The sequence below is a fragment of the Hippoglossus hippoglossus genome, chromosome 7, assembly GCF_009819705.1.
Source record: "Hippoglossus hippoglossus isolate fHipHip1 chromosome 7, fHipHip1.pri, whole genome shotgun sequence".
Classification (NCBI taxonomy): domain Eukaryota; kingdom Metazoa; phylum Chordata; class Actinopteri; order Pleuronectiformes; family Pleuronectidae; genus Hippoglossus; species Hippoglossus hippoglossus.
This window is the reverse complement of record NC_047157.1, coordinates 11,037,321-11,065,146: the sequence shown is the minus strand read 5'-3', so window position 1 is coordinate 11,065,146 and position 27,826 is coordinate 11,037,321. Positions and strand designations below refer to the sequence as shown.

At 41.1% G+C, this 27,826-nt stretch overlaps 1 protein-coding gene across 2 annotated transcripts; it reads right to left on the bottom strand.

The window, feature by feature from the left end:
• Nucleotides 1-6,099: 6,099 nt before the first annotated feature.
• On the bottom strand, nt 6,100-27,646 carry kif5aa (kinesin family member 5A, a). 2 transcript variants are annotated; one of them, XM_034590595.1, is made up of 29 exons: nt 27,008-27,646; nt 23,144-23,231; nt 22,986-23,059; nt 22,531-22,635; nt 22,249-22,297; nt 22,078-22,133; nt 21,898-21,985; nt 19,088-19,212; nt 18,884-18,988; nt 18,233-18,381; nt 17,175-17,323; nt 16,883-17,055; nt 16,390-16,458; nt 16,013-16,219; nt 14,786-14,932; nt 14,515-14,703; nt 14,215-14,332; nt 14,022-14,083; nt 13,389-13,498; nt 13,122-13,223; nt 12,361-12,421; nt 12,085-12,156; nt 11,557-11,661; nt 10,977-11,193; nt 10,682-10,856; nt 10,315-10,394; nt 9,986-10,025; nt 9,654-9,736; nt 6,100-8,810 (listed from the first exon to the last, which is right to left on the bottom strand). In XM_034590595.1, the coding sequence occupies exons 1-28, from the start codon at nt 27,134-27,136 to the stop codon at nt 9,661-9,663; spliced, it is 3,120 nt and encodes a 1,039-aa protein (XP_034446486.1). In that variant the 5' UTR covers nt 27,137-27,646; the 3' UTR covers nt 6,100-8,810; nt 9,654-9,660. The 2 variants fall into 2 exon arrangements, with proteins under 2 accessions (XP_034446486.1, XP_034446485.1); XM_034590594.1 differs by having other exon boundaries at nt 9,654-9,739; nt 27,008-27,579.
• Nucleotides 27,647-27,826: the final 180 nt, after the last annotated feature.

The following is a 27,826-nucleotide window of genomic DNA, read 5'->3' as shown; positions in this document are numbered from 1 at the left end:
GAACTTGGTGTGATTTGGACATGTGATACATTCAATATTAATAGACTCATCAACGCAAGCAACGTTTTGGATCGCGACAACAAATGTGTTCACGACAATGGCAACGACAACTGACTCTCCAGTTCATGGTTCTGGGTTCTGAGTCGAGCTTCGCTGACCTGCAACCAGCATCACCACAGGCCAAGTTAACAGGCCATTCTAATCAGGCAGGTTTACGACGGGCACTGCACTAGTTTATAGTAAAGAAAATTTCCATCCATGGCCTTGACCCAGCTCTGGCCTGCTGGCGAGGTCTTATACAGTCCTTTATGTTGACTCATACAGTACTTGTTCCTTGGGCTGGTACTAATGCTGTGACGCCCATATGATGCGCGTGCAACTCTGACCTACGATGTCAGGTCACAGCAGGCCTGGAGAAAAAAGAAGCCGGAGATCACATCAGTAACAAATTGCAGCAGAGTTCTCCTGTGAGGCACTTTCTACCTTGTTTCTTAACTTAATCTCTGATGTAAATGAATAGTTTAACATTCAGAGAGAACAGATAGATTAGTCTGTCGTGGTGGGTTTTATTACTTTAGGACATGGGCAGGCTGTTCCCCTGCTTGCCGTCTTTGTGCTGCTCACTCAGCTTCACATTTACTGAAAAGATGCGAGTGTGGTTTCAATCCTCTCATTCAGGTCTAAGCAACACAAATATGTGTATTTCCCAAAATATCAAACTATAATTCAATAAACATGTTGGCAGATTTAGAGTGACCAAGGATTCTGATATCTATGATTGTGTGTGAAATTTGGTGCAGCTTGATTAAGATAAAGGAGACTGTTGGACCTTGGTGGAGGCATATGTGCTTTACTGAATGACATTCTAGTTCCTTGTGAATCCAGTTCATCCTGTTTTGTTCTCTCTTGCAATTAAGTTATTAAAAAAAATGATATAGCAAAATGTCATCAAGTCTGATGCTATGATTTGACATAAGAGTTTGAATGAGCATTCAGCTAAAACAGAGTCTATATGCTGAGCATGAGTATGGTGACCTGGTATCTCTGTTTGTGACTGTCACTGCTGGTGGTCTGCCCTGCAAAGCTGGGGCCACTTTCCCATGCTTCTCTCTGTCTATCTGTCTAGACAAGAACACACACGAACACACGAACACACACACACACACACACGAACACACACACACACACACACACACACACACACACACACACACACACACACACACACACACACACACACACACACACACACACACACACACACACACACACACACACACACACACACACACACACACACACACACACACAGAAGGGCATAATTTATCTCATCCGCTCAAAGATCAGAAATAGCATAAAAACCTCGAAACTCTGGTTCTTTCTGGGAGTTTTTCTCTCCTCCTCTAGTATCTTCACTCTGGCTCATGTGCTTGATAAAGAGGAAATCCTCCTTAATTCAAGGTGTTAATGACTCTTAGCATCTCAGGAAATAGGACAAATTAGAACCCTACCAAATTAAAACTCACGAGTCATGTTTCCACTATCTGTATATAAACCTACTTACACTACTACTACTACTACTACTACTACTTCTTATCTTTAAGAATAAAGGGCTGTGCGATATTGCCCAAAATTATATAAAAATAAAACATTTCATATCAGTGGATATCGATAATCATGAAGATAAATGTAATATTGCTATTTCTTTATTGCTCCGAGTGAAGGTTTTGGTTTCAAACTCTTCTTTATGACCATAGAATGACAAACATTTGATAAACAGCAAAACGTTTCAGAAATCGGAGGTGGACAGGTGATGCTGACCCAACACAAACAACAGCCTGGAACCTCTGAGGTGGAAGCCGGGTGGTATAAGAGCTGCTGAGGCCTGAGAACAGCATCTAGAGGCCAGCGAGTACACCTGCACTCTAGAGGAGACAAAAAAACGTCCCCAGCAGCTGGTTAAACAACACACACACAAACACACACGGGGGAAAAAAAGAAAAACCTTCAGCCTTTTATTTATAACCTCACCCACAGCAGAGAAGAAGCCTCAGAGCAGAGAAGACGCAGCCACACACACACAGACAGACAGACAGTAACAGCTGGTTACTGGAGCGAAGTCTCACAGTTCAGGTCACACAGCAGCTACACTCTACTTTAGGAATAACAGCTAAAGGCCACAGGACTTATTTCTTGTACTTTTATCTATAGATTACTTTTTTTCTTTTATTGCTTCGCCTATAATAAAAAAAATATTGGCAAATGTCCACCACAAGTTTTACAGATCTAAAGTTGCATAAATAAGCACTTATTAACAGCCAAACACCTCAATAAATATTATTTCTTTAAAAGGGTCAAATAAATTCTTTACAATTGTGAAGCTGAAACAAACGATTCTTCAGTCAGATTCAACAAGTCAAAGATGAAGATAAAGTGCCATAATATTTCAAGTTTAAAATATCAACATTTTTGAACTTATGCCAACACACACACACACACACACACGTCTCCATGACTTCTGAGAACTTTACATAGATTTTCCGCAGACTTACTATAACCTTTACCACAATTACTTATTGCCCAACACTAACCCGAACCACAGCCACAACCTAAACAAAACCTAACAACATGTTCTTATGATTTACGTTATATGGGGATAAGGAAGACAAGCACCCTGAAAGTGATTTAGGTCCCAACAAAATGGGTAATACCTGGACCAGACACACACACAGGAAATTGTATAATGATGGGCTTGTGGATTTGTAGTATAAAGACAAATATCTCACGAACAAGACTCCATGAGGAACATGTGAGCTGCACAGATGAAAAAAATCTGCTCTTTCACGAGGAGTCAAATCCTCAATCATGCTAATTCTGATCCACACCAGAGACACTGTCCGGCATGTGTGAGTATGAGTGTGTCTGTGTGTCTGTGTGTGTGTGTGTGTGTGTGAGTGTGTCATCACATCATCAATTTTACATTTTTCCCACTGACTGCCAGCAGAGCACATATTTGGGAGGTCTCATCTATCACCTTCTCCTTAGCTCCTGATTAAAAGAGATCTACATGGATTCATCAAACCTCTATTGATGTGAACTCTATTAGACAGAAACACAATCCTCTGGGTGCTGATGATCATTTGAAAACATTAAATAAATTAGCCATTAATAAAAAGTTGTTAGTGTGCAGAGTGAAACTGTGTAAATTCTGGGCCAGGCGGGTCAAACATGTGAAGCCTTTGAGGACATATGATTTTATTTTCTCTCCCACCGAGAGCCTAACCTGCACATAATCATCATAGCTCTCCTCTCAGGAAATCTCCAAAGTTCCTATATTTGGTTATAAATCTGTGGACGGCAGACGAAACAGCCTAATAATGCTCTGATATGTCTTGTAATATATATCGCTGACTGAAAATAAAGCATGAAACAACTTATCAGGTTTAGTGTGATTGTATAACATGTGCAGCAGCAGCATATTATGTGATCAAATTGGAAATGAATATTGATTGAAGCAATTACATAATGCTGAAGTCAACTGACCTTTCTGCCTGATAGTCACAGAGGAGGATCTGCAGCAGTAACACACTGCAGATACATGAAGATACATGAAGATTTAAGGCAGACATCAGAGCCTCAACACTATTTTATCTTTTTCATGTATGTGTCAAGATAAAAGCACACTTTTCTACAGTTTTTCAGACGTGTCAACATTCACACACAGGACTGGGCTTTTAAAACTGAGGCACCAGGAGGAGACATTGACCTGTTCATCAAATATTCTCTTATAAAGAAATCGCCAGAGGGCAAAAAGCCACCACCACCATCATCATTCTCATTCTCATCATCATCAGTCACTCCACTGTACCAACTTCAAACTCACTCATCTCATCGTAGCAGAAGTGTAACATCCGTCAGTGGTCCACCATGTTAAGATCGACTATAAAATACATGATCGATCATATAAGTAATCGATCATCAGCCCGACACTGACTAACTTCATGCATGCGGCTGCTCTCTACCTTGCGTGTCGCTCCTCGTGTCCAGACTGCGGCCGGTGCGGGACTCGGTGCGGGACTCGGTGCGGGACTCGGTGCGGGAACACGCTGCTGCGGACACCGGAGACGCCGCCCGGCTGTGCGTGCACCTGGAGGTGTGGCGGTGGAGGCCCCTCCGTCTCCTGCTGCTGCTGCTCAGCGGTGTCACCGCGTCCTGCCGGTGCCACACAGTCTGTCCACGAGGCAGCGGGGGGGGGGGCGCCGCGGGGACGCACGCAGAGTTCACTGGGAAATCAATGGACAGACAGAGAGAAGAGGAAGAGACCGAAACCACAGAGAACAAGACAAGAGTCTCTGAGCATCACGCGTTCACTTATTACACCCAATGGGATCACTCACTCACTCCAATTTAACGCTTTATACACACAACACAACCACAGAGAATTCATATGTTGGGTATATTTGTGTTAATTAATCAATTCAACTGTTTTCATGAGCTACATATGATTTATTTGTTATTATCTTTAATTATTATTATTGTTGTTGTTGTTTTTATTGTTATTATTCTACATTGATGACCTGAGGCTGTCCTCTCTTTTTCTACGGGTGTAAGTGTAAATAAAAACATGAAACTGAATCATCCTCCCTCTGAACATCACATTATGAAACAATTACACAAAATATCAAAAGTAAGTAAACAACTATTTATGATGAATGTTTATACTCTATAATGCATGAAGCAGAAACATAGTGTTAACATCACTTAGTCAGTTAAAACACATCAGTTTAGATTGATTCCTTTAAGTGTAACAGCTTTCACATGAATTTATTTAAACCTAAATTAATTATGGGAATCAGTACTATCAGGGTCTACTTCTCCAGATTAAGCTAAACAATAACTCTGAGGAAATAACTCAAGTATATTTATTTTCTTCTTTTACTTCTAAACAGGAGCAACTAATCGTTTCCAGATAATAATCGAACACTTTAGATATTAACATTTCTGATCATCTTCTCTCATCAGCTGAATGTGTGTTATTGTAAGAGCATGCAGCAGATTCCAGAATGAAGATGCCTCACGTGCCTCTGCTGTTTACATCACTGCTTCCTTTCTCGTGGGAACGATGTAGAACGGCTTATTATAGGGAGCAGAGAAAGTTCCTTTGGGGTTTTCATCACTTCCGCAGAAGAAACATGGCTGATGGCTGTTCATACAGAGAGTAATTATCATTAAAACAGAACAGGAAAGAATGAGTTACATCCGCAGACTTCTAAGGTTTCTAATATTAAGAGGAAACATAAACATTTTGATCTGCTGGGATCTCAGATTCTTACGTACACCCACATATACACATTAGACATCTCTTTCCTATATACGTCAAAAAATGCTTAATATATTAATATTTCACAGTTGCAGCTCTCAGTAGAGCACATAACTATGCCCAACAGTCCCCTTAAATTCTGTAAAGATACACTAGATTTCACACTCATAGATATCAATCCCCTAAATATGTCAGATCTTTTAATAATCAACATTCATGAATTATTCCCAGGGAAATTGGTGAAAATATAAAAAAAAATCACGATATCGTGTCTGAATCCACACCAAAATTTTAAGGATTCTTTTATGGCCTGTTTCATCCTTCCTCCAGGTTTTGTAGAAATCCATTCAATAGATATTGTGTGGTCCTGCTAAAAACAAACAAATAAACTGACTTCTTAGCAGAGATAAAATGCAGCTAGGAAACCAACAGCAGGACTATACTGGACCATAGAAATCATAAAGTGAGGTGTATATCTCTTTAATTGTGTTGAAAAGCTGAATAAAATGAAACTTTTTGTGTGTTGGAATTGTTCTACTATAAAACCGCTTTATCCTTTGAGTAGAATGCAGCTGCTCCTCCTCAGAGAAAATGAAAGTGGAGGAACAATGAACCAATAAAGTGAGTTTTCATTCAATTGAATCTGCAGCAGTGTTGTAATTTCCTTTCACGTCCACTAGATGAAGCTGTTTTAGACTGAGAGCGAGGTTTTCTCTTTTTCTCAAACATCCATGATATTCAGACGTTTCTCTTTGGACCCAAATGATTCCCATCCACAATCTCCTTTCTACAAGTTTATTGAACTTTTTACTACAACACAATGGTTCACATACAGTACAGCATAGTGATGAGTCTATATATACAGAGATTTTGCACGGTGATTCTTCACACAGTCATGTCGACGCTACAGTATCGGCATACAGAAATAAATAAAACAAACGTTTCTCTGAACAAGGTTAGCGCGTACCTTTCCTTTGCGTTTCACTATGTCATGGCACGCTACTTTACTTACAAGATTAACAATATATAGCACATACATTTTTAGATATGTTGAAATCAGACAGTGGGACAGCGGGTGACAATATAGTACACATTCCCCCTCCTTTAAAATAATTTATTACACTTAAAACATGATGTCAAATAGAGGGTCTGCTTGGACACGTACAGTAGGGTCTGACCAGGGTGCTGCTGAGGGTCTGTTTCATTTAGGGGGTCATGAGCTAGAATGGAGATGTTACGTACTGTTTGTATGAAATGATATTATTTCTATAAGAGTCGTCATCCTGTTCTGTTGTTTAAGAACACACACTGAGCTGATTGTTCATCTGCGATCACATATCTTCGAATCTGACGAGGAACACAGTGGTGGCCTCCTCGTGGTCACTGTGATTGTGGATGTGAAGCCCTGAGATGTTGTTGATGTCAGTGAGAACATGAGACCAAGTGGTGGCGTCATAACTGAGGCTGTCAATGATCATTTGGAGTTCATACTGTTCCTGGGCGAAATAACAGAACAAACCCAGTCATTCAATGTAACACACGGAAGTTTCCATCCAGAAATAGTTTTGAAAATAAAACTAAAGATTGTGTTGTTCAAATAGTAAAAGAGGCTGAATCAAACTCGCCAAATTACATCTCTCTCATTTACACATATTTGTGTTATTTAGAATCGTAGAAGGCACATTCAGCTTCACAATATATCATTTAAATTTGGTCCAACTTTTCCTACACAAAGAAGCTGTTTTAATTTAGGAACACCACGTCGGCTCTAATCCGACCTTTTATTCAGTGACTCTGCTCAGTCCCAACACGCCCACCACCTTACGACGCGCTGCTTTCTTCTATCCTGATTGGCTGGTCAGGATTTTTTAACAGAAGAATTACAGCACGACCTGACAACAAACAATCTGTCAAACTCTCCGTCCACGCCAGACTGGTGGCTGCTCAGCCGGGGACGAGTTTACAGACACTTTTTTCATCATCGGACGTCTGATGGATCTGATTCTAAAAACACAGAATCACTAAACAGCCTCCACAAAGGCTTGACAGGTTCTGAGATGTTCCTAAACCAAAATTCAGAAGTACGTCCATAGTGTAGCTTCAGATTAGGTCCTTTCAGCCTCAAAAGTTAAAAACGTTAAGGGGAAATATTTGAGAATCAATGTAGTACATTTCTCCTTTAACAATGAACTTGATATTATATGAGCTGACTTGATGAATGAACCCAGACGTTCAGTTACTCTCCTGAAGTAGAAAGTTTATGTTTCTACCCAGCTCTGATCCTGCTTTATAACTATGAACATCTACGCAGAGTTTTTGTACCTAAGTTGCAAATTGTCCGAAAAACATCTGCTTAATTGAAAAGACGATATCTTAGTATACTGTGTAATGAGTAGCTTCAGAGGTAGCAATTACAAATGTATTCACATGACCGCCTGTTAAATTGATCATGAGAAACCAGCTCTTGTTAAGGCTCGGTAAGAAGACTCACGAGGTGGGGATGCAGCGCAGGGAGCAACACTAAATGCATATGGGGCAGCATTACCTGGAGTGTACAATAGCATGGTACAGCTGGGACATCACAGTATGAAAGCAATTACAAAAGGTTTCCTCTATACACATCAAATCTGGGCCGGGTTTCCCTCGTATTTTTGCATCTGATGTCTCTCTCTGAGATAAAAAGTAGTCGTTTTTCAATATTTCCTGCGATACAGCCACAACCACCCTCCATGGAGTGGAGTTTATTTTAAAATAGAAAATTTAAAGCACTGAGACCAGGATCGGGATTAAGGGAAACCAGCTCTCTCTCCTTCTGGGGCATCTGTCGAAGTCGATCAGACGCTTCACGCGCGGCATTCCAGCTCCTGAGTGGAATCATGACATGCAACAATTTGAAAGCTAACCCGTTAACATGCATGAAGAGTGTGGGTCTTCTGTTACAAGCTGGCACTACACTATACTCTTATTTACGACTGAGAAAAAAGGTCATGTGTGCCTACTGTATGTCGTCCACATGATGCCCTAAAGGAGACGTGTGCGGGGGGACGGTGGAGGCTGTGCGCTCACACAACAGTTGCTGGTCGAAAACCTCTACTGGAGTATACAGCACTATTATTTACAACATGTGTGTACTAGGTGTTCAGGGATGGAGTCAGACCCACCTCAGTTCAAACACCTCGGGAGGTTAATCAGCATCAGACATCTTCTGACAAATTGTGGTCAAATTCGTGGTGGTTATTCTGTAACTATAAAAACATCTGATTTGATGTATTTCTTGCACTGACTGAACTGGAGTGGACTCGACCCCAAACCTGACGATGAGGGTGGTCACCATAAGAGCCGGGGAAGGGGGGTTCATCTAGTAATTAGAATACAGGGCTACAGATCCTCATCTTCGTCTTCATCAGTGATGCAGTGGAGGGACAGGGAGACGGGCTGCATGCAGATGGGAGGGGAGGGTCCATGGGTGGAAACAGTGTTTGGTCATCATCTGGAGAGAGAGAGAGAATAAGAGGTGGTCATCATTTGGAAAAACTGATTTGGACACATCATATTAATCATTTGTAATTGATAAAACTGATGAAATCGAACCCCCCAGAGTGAAAAGCTGAGTTTGGCTGCGTACACGTTTCACCACTGACCTCACCCACACACCAATGAGGAGTGCAGTTAGCTGCCGACAGAAATGTGCTTTGTTGAAATTGTTATGCAGCCAGCAGTGATGTCACAGGGTCCTGGAGTACACCTGTGCATCACTGCAGCAGAACGAGAAGTTCAATCACTGGAGGTCAGCGAAAAAAAGATGTTCAGGGTGGTGGGGGAGTGGGGTTATTTTATTCTTTCGTTTCAGTTAAAAAAAAAAATGTTCTCATCAATTCATGAAGTTGTGATAATGAACAATTAGCATCTGGAGGCAATGGCCAATATTTTGGGGCCTCTGGTGTAAACAGCAGATATCTGGGCTAAGATGCTCCGTACACTGTTTACAGTCCATCTGGTTTCTTTTATCACACATTTCGAACATTTCTCCACACAAAATACAAACAGCGATACTTTTTGTAGGTGTTTTAGGTCAAAACAACATTTTGGCTGATCTCTTTTAATAGCTATCTGCATATTGTGTAGATACAGTACATGTCAATGTAGATACATCTAAAAGCCGATGCATTTCGATCAATGTGTTCCGCCTCTTTTGTCTCCACACTGACTGTTTACCTGCAGCCAACCAAAGCCTGCTTTGTGTGTGTGTGTGTGTGTGTGTGTGTGTGTGTGTGTGTGTGTGTGTGTGTGTGTGTGTGTGTGTGTGTGTGTGTGTGTGTGTGTGTTTAGTTACCCTGGGATTAACTTGCAGCCGTCTCCTGCTGAACGATGTAGTGCCTGTTTGTATCATCCACCTCGCTGCCACAGTGAACATCACTCCTTAATGCAAAGGACACACAAACTTCACACTCAGTGCACAACCAACTCTTTCATTATAATTTACTGCAAATAACTCGCATTTCATATCAGCCCCATGAAGAACAGCAGCCAAACTGACCAGTATTTTAAATTTTCATTTCACATCAATTCAAAGTCTCCGACAGAAAATAATAAATTATTGTTTAGGAGTAAAATCACCGTTTAAGTGAGGTGTGACTAGAAACAAGGAGCAGCTCAAGTCCTCACCTGTTGTCGTTAATGTCTCTCCTTTCACTGATGTTGTTACCTGTAACAGAACAGTGGTTTGATTTATTGATTGATAAAAACTATCAATATTAATACTACTTTAGTAATTCAATAACTTTTATATTGTATCAAAGAGTTTACATACGTTATAAATCACTGCCACACTCACTGAGAACAATGATCTTATAATAACAAGAATGTCATTCTCAAAACCGATTTGATAATCAAATACATCTACATAAACATGTACAAATACACATGTACATACTATTGTCAAATACATACATTAACATTAGACTGCATACAGGTAGGTGCATTCTATTACTTACCATTGTCAATATTTAGTGGGAAGGACTCCAGTATGTCTCCATTATATTTGCCTGCTCTGTAGCCCAGTGCTGTGGAAACTCTGCGTAGAACACAGGAGAGAAAAAAAAGTCAAACCCTGGCACAGTATGTGAATTTACAAATGAAAATCCTTAATCATTTGAAATAACAAAAGTAGATAATACTGTATAGAGTGTGCCCATATGAAACAGTATGTTTGCTTTCTTTATATAAAGATGTGCCTGTTTAATGAATCTCTAATCGATCTCGACAGGACTGCACCTGAGTACTAGTGATGAACAGGCCTGACCATGGACCTGACATTAACACTGATTAACATCAGGCAGAGGTAGAACAGTTCACACTCACGTGTTGCTCTGGACAGAGTTGGGGTTGCAGGTGGCGGTGGCGGCGCTCTGCTGTGTCGCGCTTCCTTGGAAGAGGGCGTTGCTGTAAGTGTTGGCGTGTTCAGTGGCACGGATGTAGGTGTAGAACGGGTTTGTGGGAGAGCAACCTGTCAGCTGCTTCGGTCTCACCGGCTTGGCTGTCGGGATGAAAGAGTGATGTTAGATAGGGTTCAGCTGTGTCATTGTAAAATGTAAATATAATTCCCATTATAATACAACAAAATAATCAGTAAAATGATTGAACTGAAGTGCAGTACCGATCTGTGCTGCGTGGGGGCGGCGCAGGGCGCTCTTGGCTCTCATGGCGTCCTTGATGCGGTCGACCTCCTGCTGATAGCGGCGGCGGTCCATCATGGCGCCCTCCTTGGCGTCCCTCAGTGCAGTCTCCAGGGCCTTAACTCTCTCAGCAGTAGACCGAAGCCGTTTCTCCAACTTTGGAAGCTCACAGCGCAGATCTGCATTGTCACGAACCAGCTGGACGAGAGAGAGACAGAGTGAGAGAGAAAGAACGACACTCGAGAGAGGAGAGAAAACTATGTAGTACAAAACAAAAGCCCCCCAGTTCCAATAATGTGAAGAAGATAATTGATTCAATTCTATTCGTGACTTCTCCAGCCACTTAAATTTATTTTTAATTTACTTAAAATATGTTTAATGTATGTTAAGTAAATTCTTTTGTACAAATAATGAGCAAATTACTGCTGTGTCTCTTGGAATGAAAACAGCAGTCTCCCAGTCTAATGTACGATAAGGATATAAAAGCAGTGCAAGCTGCGAGCCATGTTTACATCAGTGAAAGTCACAGTTGACGTTTCACGCTCTTGATGTGTTTCTCACCTGTTTGTGAACCTTTGTAAGTTGGTCCAGGTTATTTTCAAGAAAGGAAATCTTCTGCTTCTGGGTGCAAGACCCCCCGCTATCATCAGGTTCCATTTCGGAACTCTGACGGAGAGACAATGGAGAAAAAAGATGAGAAAATAAAATGGAGACATAGAAATAAAATAGAAAGTTAGGTGGTGAGCTTTGCAACAGCTCGGTGATAGACCACAACATTGCAAGAAAGAAAAAAAGGAAAGGTCAAATGCCCCTAGTTACTAGTTAATCATATAGTATTTTACATGGTGATATATAAACTCTTTAGGCCTCTGGATACTTCCTGTTTATTCCACTATTGTATATTTAAAGTAAATTTCTTGTGTCACATACATCATATCTAAAGGTCATAAGGATGAGAGGGATTGAGGGTGTTGTTATTTTTACTGATGTTGATCCGGGGGCAGAATTAAGGTCAAAGATTCCTTAAAACCCTCTTATAATGAAAACAAAACATCCAGAGTCGCTGCCTCCTGTTGTCCAGCTGCTTACTTTTTTAACCCGCGACGTGAGGTCTTGAACGAACAGCTTGCGCAGGTTGTGGAGGGTCTGGAGTTCGCGGGCCTGGAGGACAGACAGATTGAGACGAGGTCAAGAAGACAACAATGGACACTGTCAAATAAAACACAGGTTAATATGAAGGAAAGGAGAGACAGACTGAGGTAAGACACGACCGAAAGGTACAAGGACAGAAAGAGAGAGAAACGGCAGGGGACAATGTTTCAGAGCAGATGCAGGCAGATAGATAAGTAATTATATTTTACTCACGACAGTCTCCTCCAGACCCTTCAAGTCCTGTTTGGCCTGCTCATGACGTTCATTCAGGAATCTGACAGAAACAACAAAACTCTCATTTTAAACGTGACGGTATTTGTATATATGTCAGAACATTGTAATATTTTGTTTTGAGCTTTGGGTTTCCTGTGCTGGAATCTAGTGAGGAGGTAAACCAGGGACGCTGGAAGTCGGTCAGTGTTGAGGGAAGTTAAGATGAAGTCTATGCAATGATTATTCCTATTGATTTGAAAGACCAGCAACATTTTACACCAGTTTTAGAAAAGCAAACAATCAGCTAACTTAGCTTAAGGGTCTATTACCAACATTAGAAAATACACATCAGTTTATGTCCAACTATGCCACATCGGTGCCACAGAAAATATACTGAATGTGTTAAAAATGGACTTAAATATAAAAATAAAAACAAAATGGCTGAATGTTAGGACTGCTACTATGTTACTGTCAAAAGGTTACTGTAGAAAATATAATTAAAGATTATTTAATTGATTTTAGAAAACTGTATTGCCTTGTTGTTGCTGTCCCTCACCAGTAGGAGGTGCTGAAGCCCCCTAACTTTCAGCATCCTTGAGGTAGACTGGACTGTTCCCACTCAGTCCCCTAATATTTAATATCCTCCTTAGTGGTGTTGTTCAATATGTCACCAATCACCAACATGTACTGACTCTCATCATCTGCTTTAGCAAGTGTCGTTTTCGACCGGTACAGAGAACACGGATTTCCCTGATACTTACGAGAGCTCCTCCAGGCGCTCGCTCTTGGAGCTGTCCTGACTCTTCAGACGCTCAAAGTCCGCGCGAACCTGAGCCAGCTCCAGCTCCATCTTAGAGTTACGACTGGAGTAGAGAACACACACATGTTCAGGAGGAGAAAGCAAATTAATATGAGCAAATTATGGATCCTAATGATAATAGTATATAAGGAAGATTAAGAAGAAAGTATCTTATAAGTATTATCTTTGTGTAAAGATAGAAATAATAAAGATAAAGATGGTCACGGACTCATTGAGCTCATCGATGACCCTCTGCTTCTCATTGATCTCGTCCCGCAGGCGGGTCAGCTGCTTGTGATGGAGGCCGCGGTGAGAATCTCCCTGCTGACGGACAGTCTTCTGCATTTGAAAAGAGCACATGCACAAAGTCTCTCAGAAAGTTTTAAAATACAATAAAATTAAAAAGCACAAAATCAGTTTGAACATTGGAGTGACAGAGGTGGAGAACGCATGCTGAATAGGAGGAAGGACATCGCACAAAAAAAAAGTGATCTGAAGAACAAGTACATGTGATATTTCCCATTTACAGACAATGTAAATGTATATATGTTGAAAAGAAATAAATAACTAGAAAAAATAGCATGTACATTTATTATATAACAGCTTTTGTTGATTTGCTGAGCATAAAAGTCACATGATACATAGATCAGGGATGAGACATGTGAATTTTAGTTGTCATGGTGACTCTCATTTCCAAATAGGAGCCCAAGATCTTGCTGAAAATATTTGAGCTGTAACTCTGTAAATGAGCTGCTCCAAAGAAGCTATCAAAGCCAGCTCGCTTCTCCATTCTTTGAAGCTGATTTCCTCCGTTCCCATGTCATAATTTAAAGTAATATACTCCACTCAGAAATCTTCTTACCTTCACATTTCCCTCCTCAATCTCGCCCTTCTCTCCATCCTTCCCCTCGAGCAGGGAGTTATCTGGAAAAATGACAGAAAGAAGCATTTAGTCAACACATAATAACAGAAAATTCCCAACATACAGTATGTAGAGTACAGTAGTACAGTTTTCTTTTGCTTGCATATTAAGTCTTTCACTGTTTGCATGTTACCCTGGTCTTGCAGCTTGGCCAGTTCTTCACTCAGCGAGTCGTGGCTCTCCTCCAGCAGCCTCTTCTTCTGCTCCACACTCTGCATGTACTCCGTCAGAGAGCGGATCTTAGCCTCATGCTGCACAAACACAATCACCCACATCAAATCACAAGGGGTGGCCTAAAATCCCAGCCATGATGAGCATGATGAGTCTCTACAAATACATTTCACTTTCTCAAATTTGCCTGGTTCTGTTTTTCCAAGCTACATCCCTTTATTGGTGTCGCATCCCTTCATGTCCCCCTCCCTCTGTCCCTCACCTGAGAGATGAGGAGCTGGCAGGAGGAGAGCTCCCTCCCTGTCTCCTCCATCTTGCGGTGGCACTCCAGCTGCATGATCTCCAGCTGTCGGCAGCGCTTCACCATGCTCTTCACCTCCGACTTGATCTTGCTGATGTAGAGGCGAGCCACGGTGAACTCCTCCTCGATGGCGCCGCTGATCTCCACCGGCTGCAGGTCGGAGGAGAGATTCAGATCAGTATCGGTTTGCACTCTGTTTGAAACGTCAGTCAACGCTTGTGATTCCACTCACCAGCTTGATCTCGCCATTGCCCACGATGGTGCTGAACTCACTGAGGTCCCTCATCAGGCCGTTGAGGACGTCAGCGATACGTTTCCTCTGCTGACCACTCACTTCCTGCATACGAGACAGCTCTGCCTCCAGCTCCATCAGACTGGCCTGTCACAGAGAAGAAGAGTCAGTAACGTTTCTAACAAACTAGATCCAGATCTCAAACTACAGAGTGACATACAACTCACTGACTTGGTGATGGATGCCATAATTTATATATCTAATTTCTTAAACCAGTCGAGGAACATTAGGACTTTGCATATGGATGATTTATATATGATTTCATCAGAGTCAGATTCATGACCACTGAGAAACGGCCATTTAAAATGATCAAGTTGCTACCTACAGCGCCACCTTCAGGTAAAATAGTATAAAATATAGCAGGATTGAGTAAATGTAAGCATGTGTCATCTAAATTTGAATACAACTAATAATAGTATCTAACTATCAACTACAAGCACTGTGGCAGTAAATATTAGTCCATAGCAACAAAATACAGTTTTATGTAGTAAAAAATGTATTAATATTTATGTACCATATCTGGTAAAGATTCAGAACAGACTTACAAAATAGAATGTCACTCAGTAGTGTGCATACCTCCACCAAGGCCCCTTATGAGACCACATTTATATTAAATAGATCCATATATGTATTTGGATCTGCACCAAATTGCACACACTCAACACAATAAATATCAGTCCCCTAAACATGGCTGATTTTATTCATCAGAATTTATGAATTATTCTCGGAGAAATCTCAGAATCTCTATCTTGCAAAAACCTTTCCTGGATCAGCCTCCTGATCTGGATCTGCACCACAATTAAATGGGTTCTTCGCTGACTCAAACCACATTCTTCCACCATGTCTCTTGTAATTCATCCAGTATTTTTTGCATAATCCTGATAACTAACTAACAAACAAAAAAAATTTCCTTGATGGAGGTAACGAAAAACATACTGGGACTAAACCTCCTTGGTGGAGGAAATAAACTTAGTGAAAAGGCCCTAAAGAGTTTTCTCCGGTACCTGATTGCAATGTAATTCCTGCATTTTGTTTCATTCATGATAAACTGCACTGCTACAGCAGCTGCTTGTCTCCGTGGTGCAGTCAGCTAGCGACTGGATCTTTCTGTTGCACCTCCGGCCTCTGACTTCATCACACATACACACCATACCTCTTAAAACATACCATTTTCTGGGCCAGTTGGTCGGCCAGCAGCTGGTTCTGCAGGCCTTTCTCCTCCACCTCCTGGCTCTTCTGGTCATAGTTGATGGCCAGCTCCTCCAGAGCCTGAAGCACCTCCTTCACCTCAGCCTTGGCAGAGTCACTCTCCCCCTGCAGCCTGCCAAGCTCAGCCTGGACCTTGTCCCCATCCCCACGGGATGAGGCCAGGAGCTGGAGGGAGGGAAACATGGTGAGTGTCGGTGAGAGGGAGACATATAGAGAGGCTTTAAGTTTGAAATGTGTGTGTGTGTGTGTGTGTGTGTGGTGTGTGTGTGTGTGTGTGTGTGTGTGTGTTGTGTGTGTGTGTGTGTGTGTGTGTGTGTGTGTTTGCGTGTACCCACCTCATCCTGGTCCAGCATCTGCTGCTTCAGTTTCTCCACAAACTGGCACTGCAGATTGATCTCATCATCCTGTATTAATGATAGAAAATCCAACATCAGTACCACCCACACTGGAGAACTTGCATGAGTGTATAAACAGCCGTGACACAGACAAATTCATCTTGCCTAATATTTTTAAATCCATAATGACATTTCAGTGAATAATACGTATCAGGGGTTTGTATAATCTTTGATTATAAAACTATTATCTTCTGAAATATAATATAATATAAGTCAGTAATATCTGCACATACACCATTCAATTGAAAAGTGAGACTTGAGTTGTTTCTATTTGTTGTTTATACAGCCAGAAAGTCTGAAATAGGAGAACAAGTGGGGTAAGACACGCAGCAAAGGGCTGGGTCCGAACAGAACCAGTGGATTGTCAAGTCTCAGGACTCAAACCTCTGTATTGTCTCTATCTAATGTAACGACAATGTTTGTGCATTTGAACCTTGTCATCCAGGTGCTTGTACAGCTTCCTGATCTCCTCCTCATACTTCTGACGCTCCTCCTCGGAAATACGGACCACAATGGAGGAGGTGTCGTTGTCCAAAATGGGGCGCTCCTCCACAGTATGGATCACCACGTCTGCCGTAGTCTGCTCTGTCTCAGGCACGTTTTCTCCTGAAGGCAGGGATGAAGGTACGACAGGACATTTAAACACGTGCAGTAGAGTTGCTGTTATGGTGCAGAAACAAGGCTTCTCGTGAAAGTCTGTCAGTCGGAGAATATCGATGACTCACCATTCCTCCAGCGGTTGAGCTCGCCCTCCAGCTTCGTGATGGAATCCTTCAGGGTCTTGTTCTTCTCCTTCTCCTTCTCAAACTTCCTCTTCCACTGCTCCGCCGTCAGCTCCAGGTTGATGGAGGCGGTGTTCCTGATGGTCTTGGCACTGTGACAAAGACATAGAGTCACTGATACACACATCTTTGAAGTATCTCACCAAAACCCACTTCAATAAGAAGTTTTGGTGGAGCTGTTCGCAACTGATGGATATCTGAGATGTGGCTGCATTTACTGGTTTAATCATAAAAAGTGTGTTTTATTTTAAAAGCTTCTTATATTATCCAATGTGTGGAGAAGTTCAAAGTTCAACCTTGTCAATAAATATATCAAATAAACGTAACGGAATAGAAGTACAATATTTCCCTATGAAATATGGAAAAATAAAGCAGCATAAAGCACAAGTACCTCTGAATTGTACTTGGGCACAATACTTAAATAAATGTACTTTGATATGTACATTAACATGTTAGTTTCCACCACTGATGATAAGTGCAATAGGTTTTATTCAAGTGAACAGTGTTATTTAGCATCTGCATCTACTGTGTTTGGATTTTAGGGCATGCCCAAAATAGCTCATTGGCCTACTTACTGTAAGAGGGGAACAATAATCAACACAGCAAGATGCGGAAAAAAATAAATCACATTTTGTGGATTCCTTTTTTCCTTGAGTTAAATTCAAAACATTTTCTAAACCTTTACTTAACCAGAAAAGGTTCCATTGAGTTAAAAAAAAAAATCTGATTATTTGATCTCAATCCAAATTAGATGAACTCTTCCTTGTTTTCCTCCTCATGAGTGAAACTACTTAAAGTCATCAGTGACTGTGATGATAATGATAATGAAGTGTGCAGTGTAAGTTAGCACCTGCCATGTCTTAATATTAGTCAAACATGGTCACCATCCTGCTTCAGTTTGTTTTCCTGCTCAATGTAGAGGTTATTTCAAATATACAATGTTTTATTCTGAAAAGCATGGTTTCTTTCCAAAGATACATGGACTCCACAGGGGTATCTACCGTTGGCCAAACATCAGAGTCGATTTGGTCTCTGTGTCGTTGTAGCTGGAGGGAGAGCAGCAGATGAACATGGTGGTGCGACAGTTGCCACCGAGAGAGTCCTGCAGGATGCGGGTCATTTTGCTGTCACGATACGGCACGTGAGATTTCTGAAGGAGAGAGGAAGAGGAGGAGAGATGAAGAGGAGGAGAGGAGGAGAGAAGAAGAGGATACATTGATTGTGCTGGATTGAACTAATCTTATAAGTACCAGGGACAGTTTTGGTGTTTGACAGTCAAACATGTTGAGTTGGCAGAAATAAGAAAAGTGACAGAGCTGCAGGACATGAGTCTCAGAAATGAGATGGAGATTTGCCACATTATCTGGAGTCCCATTTGTAGGAATGAAGGAGAATTCCACATGTTTCAGTTTATTTTGTCAGATTCCACAAATAAATCCAGTTTCACTAAGTAAAATGAAAATACATTTCACCTAAAATGAAAATAAGGAAATATATCGACTAATTTACATCAGGTCCATAAATGTCTCATATATTGGCTCAAGACAGATAAAGTCACCAAAGTAATTTGTAAAAAAAATGTAACCAGAAGCACATGGCATCACTGTTTACTCTCTGTAAAGAAAGAGGGAGTTTGGGTGGGAGTGACTCACCGTGCCCTCAGCCAACGCGGAGATGACGTTTCCCAGAGCAGAGAGAGACTTGTTGATGTTTTTAGCCTCATCCAGGACGGCTCCTGCAGCTCCGGTCTTACTCACCTGGAGGAAACATAATGCACAGCTCAGAATCAAACAAATGTAATAAAACCAAAACTCTGAAGTCAGGTTGAGTTGCAGGTGGTGCAGAGTGTTTCCCACCTTCTCACTGCCAGCCAGATCAACCAGGTAGAGTTTTCCACACAGCTTCTGCTCAGTCTCCACATGCTCCTGCTTGATGTTGATCAGGAAGATGCTGTGGCTGCGGGAGCTGTGCTCGTTCATGTCTGAACAAAGACAGAAACAGTCGGGGAAACAAACACCAGAGGTTTGAGTGCAGTCTGAGAACTTACTGTACAAATTCCTTCTTCAATTGGGTGTTGAAATTAATGTTTTAGAGGGGATGTCAAGAATTCAGGAATGAGATATAATCACCTTAGACTTTTAGCCTTGTTTTATTTAGGAATTTTATTATTCAAACCAAGGAAAAAACATTCTCACAGTAGAAATTGAAAGAGGGACCTCCATTGACCATCTGTTATTAAAGACGTTTATTTTAAAGATTATGTTATTCAAGCCTTTATTTGTCAACTGCAGAGGTGCAGACAGGAAACGAAGGGTATGAGATGCAGCAAAGGTCGAGTTCTGGAATCGAACCATGGACTGTGTGGCGTTCACTATAAACATTCAGCCACCAGACGGCAGTAATTACTCTGATTTTAACTTTTTTTTTTAAATCAATGAGGACATAGATGTTTTAGAACAGACAAACTATTTTCTATGTGACTTTCTCCTGTTAGGTATCAGCAGTGTTTACGATCATGCCAACTTTTTCCTCCCATTTATGTTCGAGAATTTAGAGCAGTGCGTGGGTATTTGATATGCACATCCTTTTTTACAAGCATCCACTGAAGCAGAAATAAGTCCCCACTCCCAGTGCAGATAAAACTGATCTGAATGCCTGTAGCTTTATCGGGCGTCCTCAGAGTCAGAGAGTTCAGGTTTCTCCAAAGATGATATCTAAGGGCCTGAGCTCAGTGTCTGCTATCAGCCCACCCCTCTGCAGCACGGTGAGTCAGCAAGCACAGACAGGAAACAGACTGAGGCGCTCTCACTAAATCTGGCCCGCTGCTGCGTACATTCATCCAACTCGTCAGGCTGGATTGTTGTAGAATTTGATTCTTATCCCATAATTGCCATTAAAATACTTTATATTTTAAGAAATATTATTTCTGCTGCACAGATCTGTCCTTCTCTAAGTGTGAGTTACTTTCACCTTTCATTATTTAAACGAGATATGATCTATTTCATTTGTCATCCGTCAGTCATACACATCCATCATCTCTCTAACAAACAAAAAATGTATACAAATGAAAGCTCACATGATTCCTTATATAATATATATATATATGCGTGGATCTTATACAACCAACCCCCTTTTCGATGACACTTTTTAATTCAAAGTCATAACACAGAGGCAGAAATGAATACTTATATAATTTTAACATGCAGCAGGGACTCTTCTTCTACCAGAACGAGCTGCAACTAAGTATGAGGAGGATGAGTTGTGCTTCATTGGTCCGTCTGGTGAGAGACTGATTATAGATCAGTTCAATGGATGATTTATAACACCAGTGTTCTTTTATAGCGCTCTGCAACAGACTATTGATCTGAGCCTTGGATTTGAATCCATTAAGACCCACTAGTCTACGACCAGAGACACTCTGTAGATGAGTCAGAGCTGATGTCTGCACAGAAACTGTCAGTTCCAGACTCCAGTGTTACATTACTGATGTAAACACATTTTGAACAGCACTAGCCTTTAATTTGATCCTGTATTCAATTAACTATATTTTGAATGCAAGTATCACTCTGAAGATGCATTAACTCTGAAGAAAGGACTGGGTTGAGATTTATTTATAGTGAAGGAGTCCCTGTGTTTTTGTTGTGATCAGTGAATCCCAGACTTCATCTGGTCCCACTCTTTTTTTTCTCATCTCTGCAGTCAAATTCAGCACTCCAACTCAGAAATAATAAATGAATATATTAATTTATCAAATAAACAAGGCAGTACATATACTGCTTTATTGCTTATAGAGTTCTCAGAGGTTTCTTTATTGTATTTTTATTATTTTGTCTTTTGAGATACCTGAAAACACAAAATCTGCAATGATAGCAGGTATTCAAACTTGTTTCATCAAAAATTATTATTTGCTTAAAAAAAGAATGATAATGACACTTTCAATTATGTCTCATACAGACAAACAAGTAAAACCAATATAATCCTTATCAAGAATATTTTTTATTTTTAAATATATTACATATCTACTGAAATGAATAAGTATAATGACTGACTTAATTAAATGGTAATGAAGTTATCTGTTATCTTTAGGCTATAATACCGTTTGTGAGCCAAGGATGAAGCTACAGCATCACTCTGATCGGCACTGGAGACATTAGTCAGACGTTATTACTGGACCAAAGTGAGTGAGTCAGCAGCTCAGAGGAGAAAACAAAGAGCAGGGAGCTTTTATTGTTGAAACATAATTAAAAGTAAAAACACTGATGCTAGTTGACTGAACACTGCACTGCCACAGATTATCGTCTAGTTTTAGTTATTTGTTTTACTTGCTTGTGTTTTATTAAACCAATGTAAAGTGTCTTTGAGCATTGTTAAAAGCATCTGGAATAGTATTACACACTGTAACACAAAGATTACATAACAGGACACAAATAACAGGCCACTCAGCGATGAGTTCACGCATCAGTGACGAGCTGCGAGCGCCACCGACGAGAAGCCACGACCACGTGCTCTCATGTGCAAGTGGAGCGGTAAGAAGACTTACTGCTATTGTCAAGAGCTGAACATGTTTTAATGTGAGCATTTGGATTGCTCTTTTTAAATATATGTAACGATGATTTCTAATATTCAAGTAATGTGATCAAATATCAGAATATCAAAAAGGACTCACTGGTCACAGCCACGTGACGGTTGTTTTTGCCCTCGTCGATCACATCCATGACCTCATCAGGGCTGGAGACGAAACGCTCAGTGCATCCCTGACACAGAACATGGGACAGATTTAATACAGAGGATCCAACGCAGCACGAAGACCGATTTTCACCCTACGCAAAACAGTACTGTCACAAACCTTCACATAGGGCACCCTATTCTTATCCTCATGGACAGACAGGTTGGTCTTTGTCACTGAAAAATAAAGAAGGATTATAATAGTGTGTTGAAGTTCTGAAAAAGAAGTAGTTGTGGTGGTGCATTATACATTATTATAGTCTGGAAACTCAAAGTACATATAAGCACTAACCATCCAGCAGGTCACGGATTTTGTCCATGTAGATTTCAAAGTAGGAAACCTGTTGAGGAAGAAGGACATTTATTAAACCCCCCCAAAAAATTATGTTTACGTGTTTTATAGCATTCAAATTCTAGCAACAAGAGACAAAAGTTAAATAATTATTTTACTGATCAAAAACAAAACTGAACTGTGGATACAAGGAGACAGTGGAGCACATTTTTTAAAAACGGGATAAAGAGGATTCACAAACCGACACAATAACACAACATAAGACATTAATTCATCAAATACCTTGATGTGGAATTCAAGGTTTTCATCCATTGCAAAGATGTGGTTGAAAATGTCCTCAGCAATGCGAGGAATAATACCCATCTGGTGAGGGTCGTGGAGTTTTCCCTGCAGATAAAAGTATCACTGGGTGTTAATGGGGACTTAATACAATAATGATATTAAATTATCATGTCTGTTAATTCAAAGTAAAGCAGAGTAAGAACATTCTGTCATAACCACATATATATAATGACAGAGAATCAATTAATACAGATGAAATGCATGGTGTCATTCAAAACTAAAATCCAGTATGAGAGAAGACAGGGTCATTTTTCCAATGGTTGAAGTAACATTAAAATGAATCTGGTGAAGACATGTTCAAAGTGTTCATTTGTTATTCTATAAAATGACCAGAACAAAAGAAAAAAGGTTTACAGTACAAACACTGCATCTTTTTAGTTAAATGAAAAGTGCACCTCCATGGTGTGAGTCTTCCCGGAGGCGGTTTGTCCATATGCGAAGATAGTGCCATTGTAGCCACCCAGCACATCTACGAGACAAAAAACAAGAAATGAGACCACAGTGCATATTTGAGGTACTTTTTAATATTTGGAATTAAGCTATTCATCCGTACCCTTGACAATCTGCTTGGCGCAGGTGTTGTACACCTGCTCCTGGGTGGTGTTGGTTGGAAACACGCGGTCAAAGGCATAGGACCTCCCCTGTGAGGAACATGAACAACAACCCAGTTAATAAAGGGACATATGAGAGAATATGGTTCTTTATCACCAAACTGTGTTACAATTTCCAGGTTTTAAATAATCAATTTTAAAAGTTTTGTATTTAATCTTATACGTCTGAATTCTTTAACAGACCGTGTGTTAGCTATGATGTGACTGGAATGAAACTAATAAGGGTGAAATAATGACAATCAATAAAAAAAAACCTATGACAACTTTGATATTGTATAGTAACTGTAATGTATTGTCTGAAACTAAATCTATTTTTTTTAAAACATCATATCTTCTAAAACACTTCCCCCGAAAGCAAGTCATCTGTGTTAGCTTTGGGAAATGATGTCAGCTCTGTGAGGTGGTCAGTGACTGACTCATCCTCATTGGCCTGAATATAAAGACACCAGGAGTAGGATGTACACTCATCTAAAATAGATGAGTGTACACCTAATGTATTTCTTTAAGGTTAGAAGAATGTCCTGAGATTAAAAAATACAAAAAACATATTTAAGCTTCATTTCTGGAAGTGGAGATGTGTCATCCACAGTTATATACAGTCTATGGTCCTTACACTAGCATCTGTAACTCAGTGGGTTCACGTATTAAGATAAATTGGTATGCTCATTCACTTTACTGCCAGGAGTTATTAAAAGCTGCTGAAAGATCAACATGAAGCTACAGCCAAGAGACGGTTAGCTTAGCACATAGACTGGAAACACAGGGAGGAAATAAGTAAGAAGTTCAGTGTGTATGATTTGATCATGTCTAGTGGCCAAATTGCAGATTGCAACCAATGGAATACCCCTTCATCAACCTCTACTTGCAAAGCGTGTGGGAGAACCTATGGTGGCCTTCAGGTAACGCACATTAAGACCCTCTCTAGAGCCAGTGATTGGTTTGTCTGCTCCGGGCTACTGTAGAAACATGGCGGAGCAACATGGTGGACTCCATAGAAAACAGCCTGCTCCTGATTTAGAGTTTTAGAGTTAGTTTCCTTCAAAGGTAACAAGAAGACAATGATAGTTACAGCCAGGGGATTATACGCTAATGAAAACATCTAATTATGAATATTACGTTACATTTCTGCAGATATAGATCATCCTAAACCCCACACATTGGACCTTTAAAGCTCACACTAACACGTTGCATCCTATTTGTTGCTTCAGTTTGTTTTGTAGTGACAACAAGATGAATTCATCTTCAGAGAGAACCAGACTGGATGTTTCCCCATTTCCACCCTTAGTGCTAAACTAAGCTAAGCTAACAGTCTCCTGGTTGTAGTTTTGCATTAATATTACAAATACGTATGAGAATGGTATTAATCTTCTCATTTAACTCTTGGCTTTTGCAGAACACAGGAGAGCAGTCGAAACCCATTCATCTAGAATATGAGCAAAGAATTCATACATCTTTTGACTTCTCAGGGGAAATGGTTGAATTAGCACTCTACAAAAAAACAATGCTGTCTTACAGATGTTGCAGTAGCTATGTGAAGAGACAGGACTTCTCTCCCTACCACTGCTACTCGCTTCAGCGCTGAATATGTTGTGTGAAAATGACAACTTGTGCACAGCCAGTCAATAAACACAGACTAATGAAGCTGCTGCACACTGTGCACTGACATGAATTTACTTTAAAGCTCAGTAAAAAGTACATGAGGACTAACATATTTACTTAAAACTAAATATCTTAACCATTAGAGCGTATGGTGGAGGCTTCATCCACAGGAATATGTTTTGTTTGCTTCAAAATGTGTCCCCAATACATCAGCTCCACCTACAACACAAACAACCTCTGTGAGACACACCGACGCGTGACTCAGCCCCGATGCTCCTCTCTGCATAAACCAGGCCATTAAAGCCTCTGAATGTCACCCTCCCAATCTGATACACAGGCCCACAATGCAACACAATAACACGAGCCGCCAGAACACGAGCCAGCCGTATGAAATGTCATTAACAGATTGATTCATCTCATCTGTATCTGCCGCCATGACGGGGTGATTTCACTGAGAGAGGCGTTCAGGAGGGAGGGACGGATGGAGGAGGAACAGAATGAGACATAAAAATGGAGATGGATGAGCGAAGGAGAGACAGTGACAGCAGGGGAGGAAAGAAATAAGAGATTGGTGAAAGACAGGGGCAGAGAAACAGGCAGGGGGATGGAGGCAGAGAAAGGAGAAAGCAGGTCAGTAAGTGATGTATGAGCTCGTTTAATGATTATTGATCCTCTCCCAATTAGAGAGATCAGTTTCGGGCTCTACTGTCCAGCATCATGCTGAGAGGAGAGAGGAAGGTCAGGTCCAAATGTCTCCATTGTCACAGGAGGATGTTTCAACGATATTCCCCCAACGGTATTCCTCCAATGGTATTCCTCCATTTCACTACATTTGACCGAAAGCTGACTATTCCTCTCTTTTTAGCTCTGTATAGATCTTTACGTTTCCTTTAAACCTCGTCACACACGAGTTGCACGGTCAAGAATAAACCTCCACCAAGAGAGACCACCAGTAACATATGTGTGCAAAAATTATATAAAACTGAGTATTATGCTATCTGGCCACATTTTTTAATGAACTGAACTCACACATAATTTATTGAAATTGATCGACGAGCCTCAAAAATTGTATTTGACCTCATTTAAACTGAAGGTATCTCAGCATGGGATCAATTCAATGTCAATATTCAGAATTTCAAATGTAACCGTGAATCGCAAAGCAAAGTCGTAGTCACTATTCTCAAAAAGGCCTACGTAGAAAATCTCCATTTGTCAAACCCTTGCTGTCTATAGTTGAAAAACTAAAACTACGTAGCAAAAACAAGAAGTTTGTTTCCAGTGGAAGTCAACTTGTCCTGAGAATTCTTCTGGAAATGAGAGTCTGTTTCATTGACGTGTATTGAATAAGGCTAATACGAATAAACAGCACGTACTTCCAATTAAAAAATTGAGAAAATGTGATTATATTAGAAACTAACATTAGAATAAGCCATACACTGTCGAAGAAAATTGATTGAGAAACATTTATATATAACGTAAATAGATGGAAACGTTTTGCGGTGTTGGATACATTTTGATAATCTTGATATTTAGTAAATCTCTTTTTCACAGTTTTGACCAAAATCTGATTTTGACAATCCACACATAAGCTCTTCAGCGTGAATGAAAAACAGTAGAGTCAGGTTTCGGTCCACCCACCCACCCAGAGTCTATATCTACAAACATCATCACTGACCTGAAAGACCTTCTGCCAGCATCTGCTGACTAACAACAAAGACTCCTTTCTCCTTCATATCGGAGAAATTAATTAGAAAGAGGATAATAATCTTAATCATTAGAGTGATGAGGCCCAGGCAAAATATTTTTCATTCATTAACAATCATTTTAATTATAAGGTTGTATTAGATGTGTGTTACGAATCTGAAGCACTCAGATATGATTTATGTCCATACAGTAAAATACAACTAGTGAATTATTTGATGTTGGTGACACATTTCATTACAGTTCATCGGAGCCTGTATCATTGAGTGCAGATCTCCAAAGGCCCGAATACGCACGACAACAACATTGCAAGTATTTTTTGCTTTGTCATGTAACAACAGATTACAGATGAGGGGGGGGGGGATGTAATATTTCCATGTGCTGCACCGATGATCAGGTTTTGCTGCACAGCCCACCACCCAAACAGATGTCTCCGGCTCCAGCTGATGATTTATGGATGAGGGGCCTGCGTGTGCACAACAAAGCGCCTCCGCTCATATACTCACCCCGACGGCGACGGTGTCATCGCCCTGGAATTTGGGCAGAAACAGGTCCCCCCGGACAATCTCCGACTGGTTGAGGGGGCGAAAGCGACACAGCACTTTTATGTTGCACTCCGCTGGGATGTCGGCCATGGCGCAGGCTGAACTGGCGGAGGACGCTGCTTCCTGCTGGAAAGAGGCTGCTGGAGGCGGATGTGGAGCCTCGGGGAGAGCGATGCGCAGACACTTGGACCTTCTTGGTGCAGAGGAGGCCGCGGGACGGGCCGGCTGGTTTGGGTTGAGATCGACTGCAGATGTATTTGTGCGCAGCTGGACGGTGTCTCCGTGTCGCAGTGAGGCGAAGGCGCTGGATGTTGAAGTCAAACCGTAAAACGACCCGCTACATCATTACAACCACCGACACTGGTGCTGCTCGGGCTCCTCTGTTGGACGATCGCTATTTATCCTCCGTGTGTTTTTGCGGGCGCGGCGGTGGACGTGCGTGTGTCCGGCTGAAGGTGAGCTGCTGCTGGAAGGACACGGAGGTAAAGCTGCTGATGAAGATGATGAGGACGATGCTCGGCTCGCCACAGCGCCCTCTGTCGGCGGGTCGAGAAAGGGCGTGGTCTGCATCCGTCTCGTTAAAGTGGTACCCACAGCATCAGCATCACAGCTCAGCATCCCTCCCTCCTCCTTCCCACGGGCTGGCGGAAACCACAGCGTCACATCCGAGCAGAGAGGTGAAGGATGACTTGATTAGTTTGCATGATGCAACCACTCGTTCATACATTCTCTGGCCCCTCTCCAGCGCCTGACTGTGTGTCCTCACAGACACAAGACACC

Coding starts and splice junctions, on each gene's coding strand:
- kif5aa (XM_034590594.1), bottom strand. CDS start 27,136: ATGGCCGACATCCCAGCGGAGTGCAACATAAAAGTGCTGTGTCGCTTT. Junction 23,060..23,143: donor CGCCAAGCAGATTGTCAAGG/GTACGGATGAAT, acceptor TTTGTCTCGTAG/ATGTGCTGGGTGGCTACAAT. Junction 17,324..18,232: donor ACTCTGATGTTTGGCCAACG/GTAGATACCCCT, acceptor TCTTTGTCACAG/TGCCAAGACCATCAGGAACA.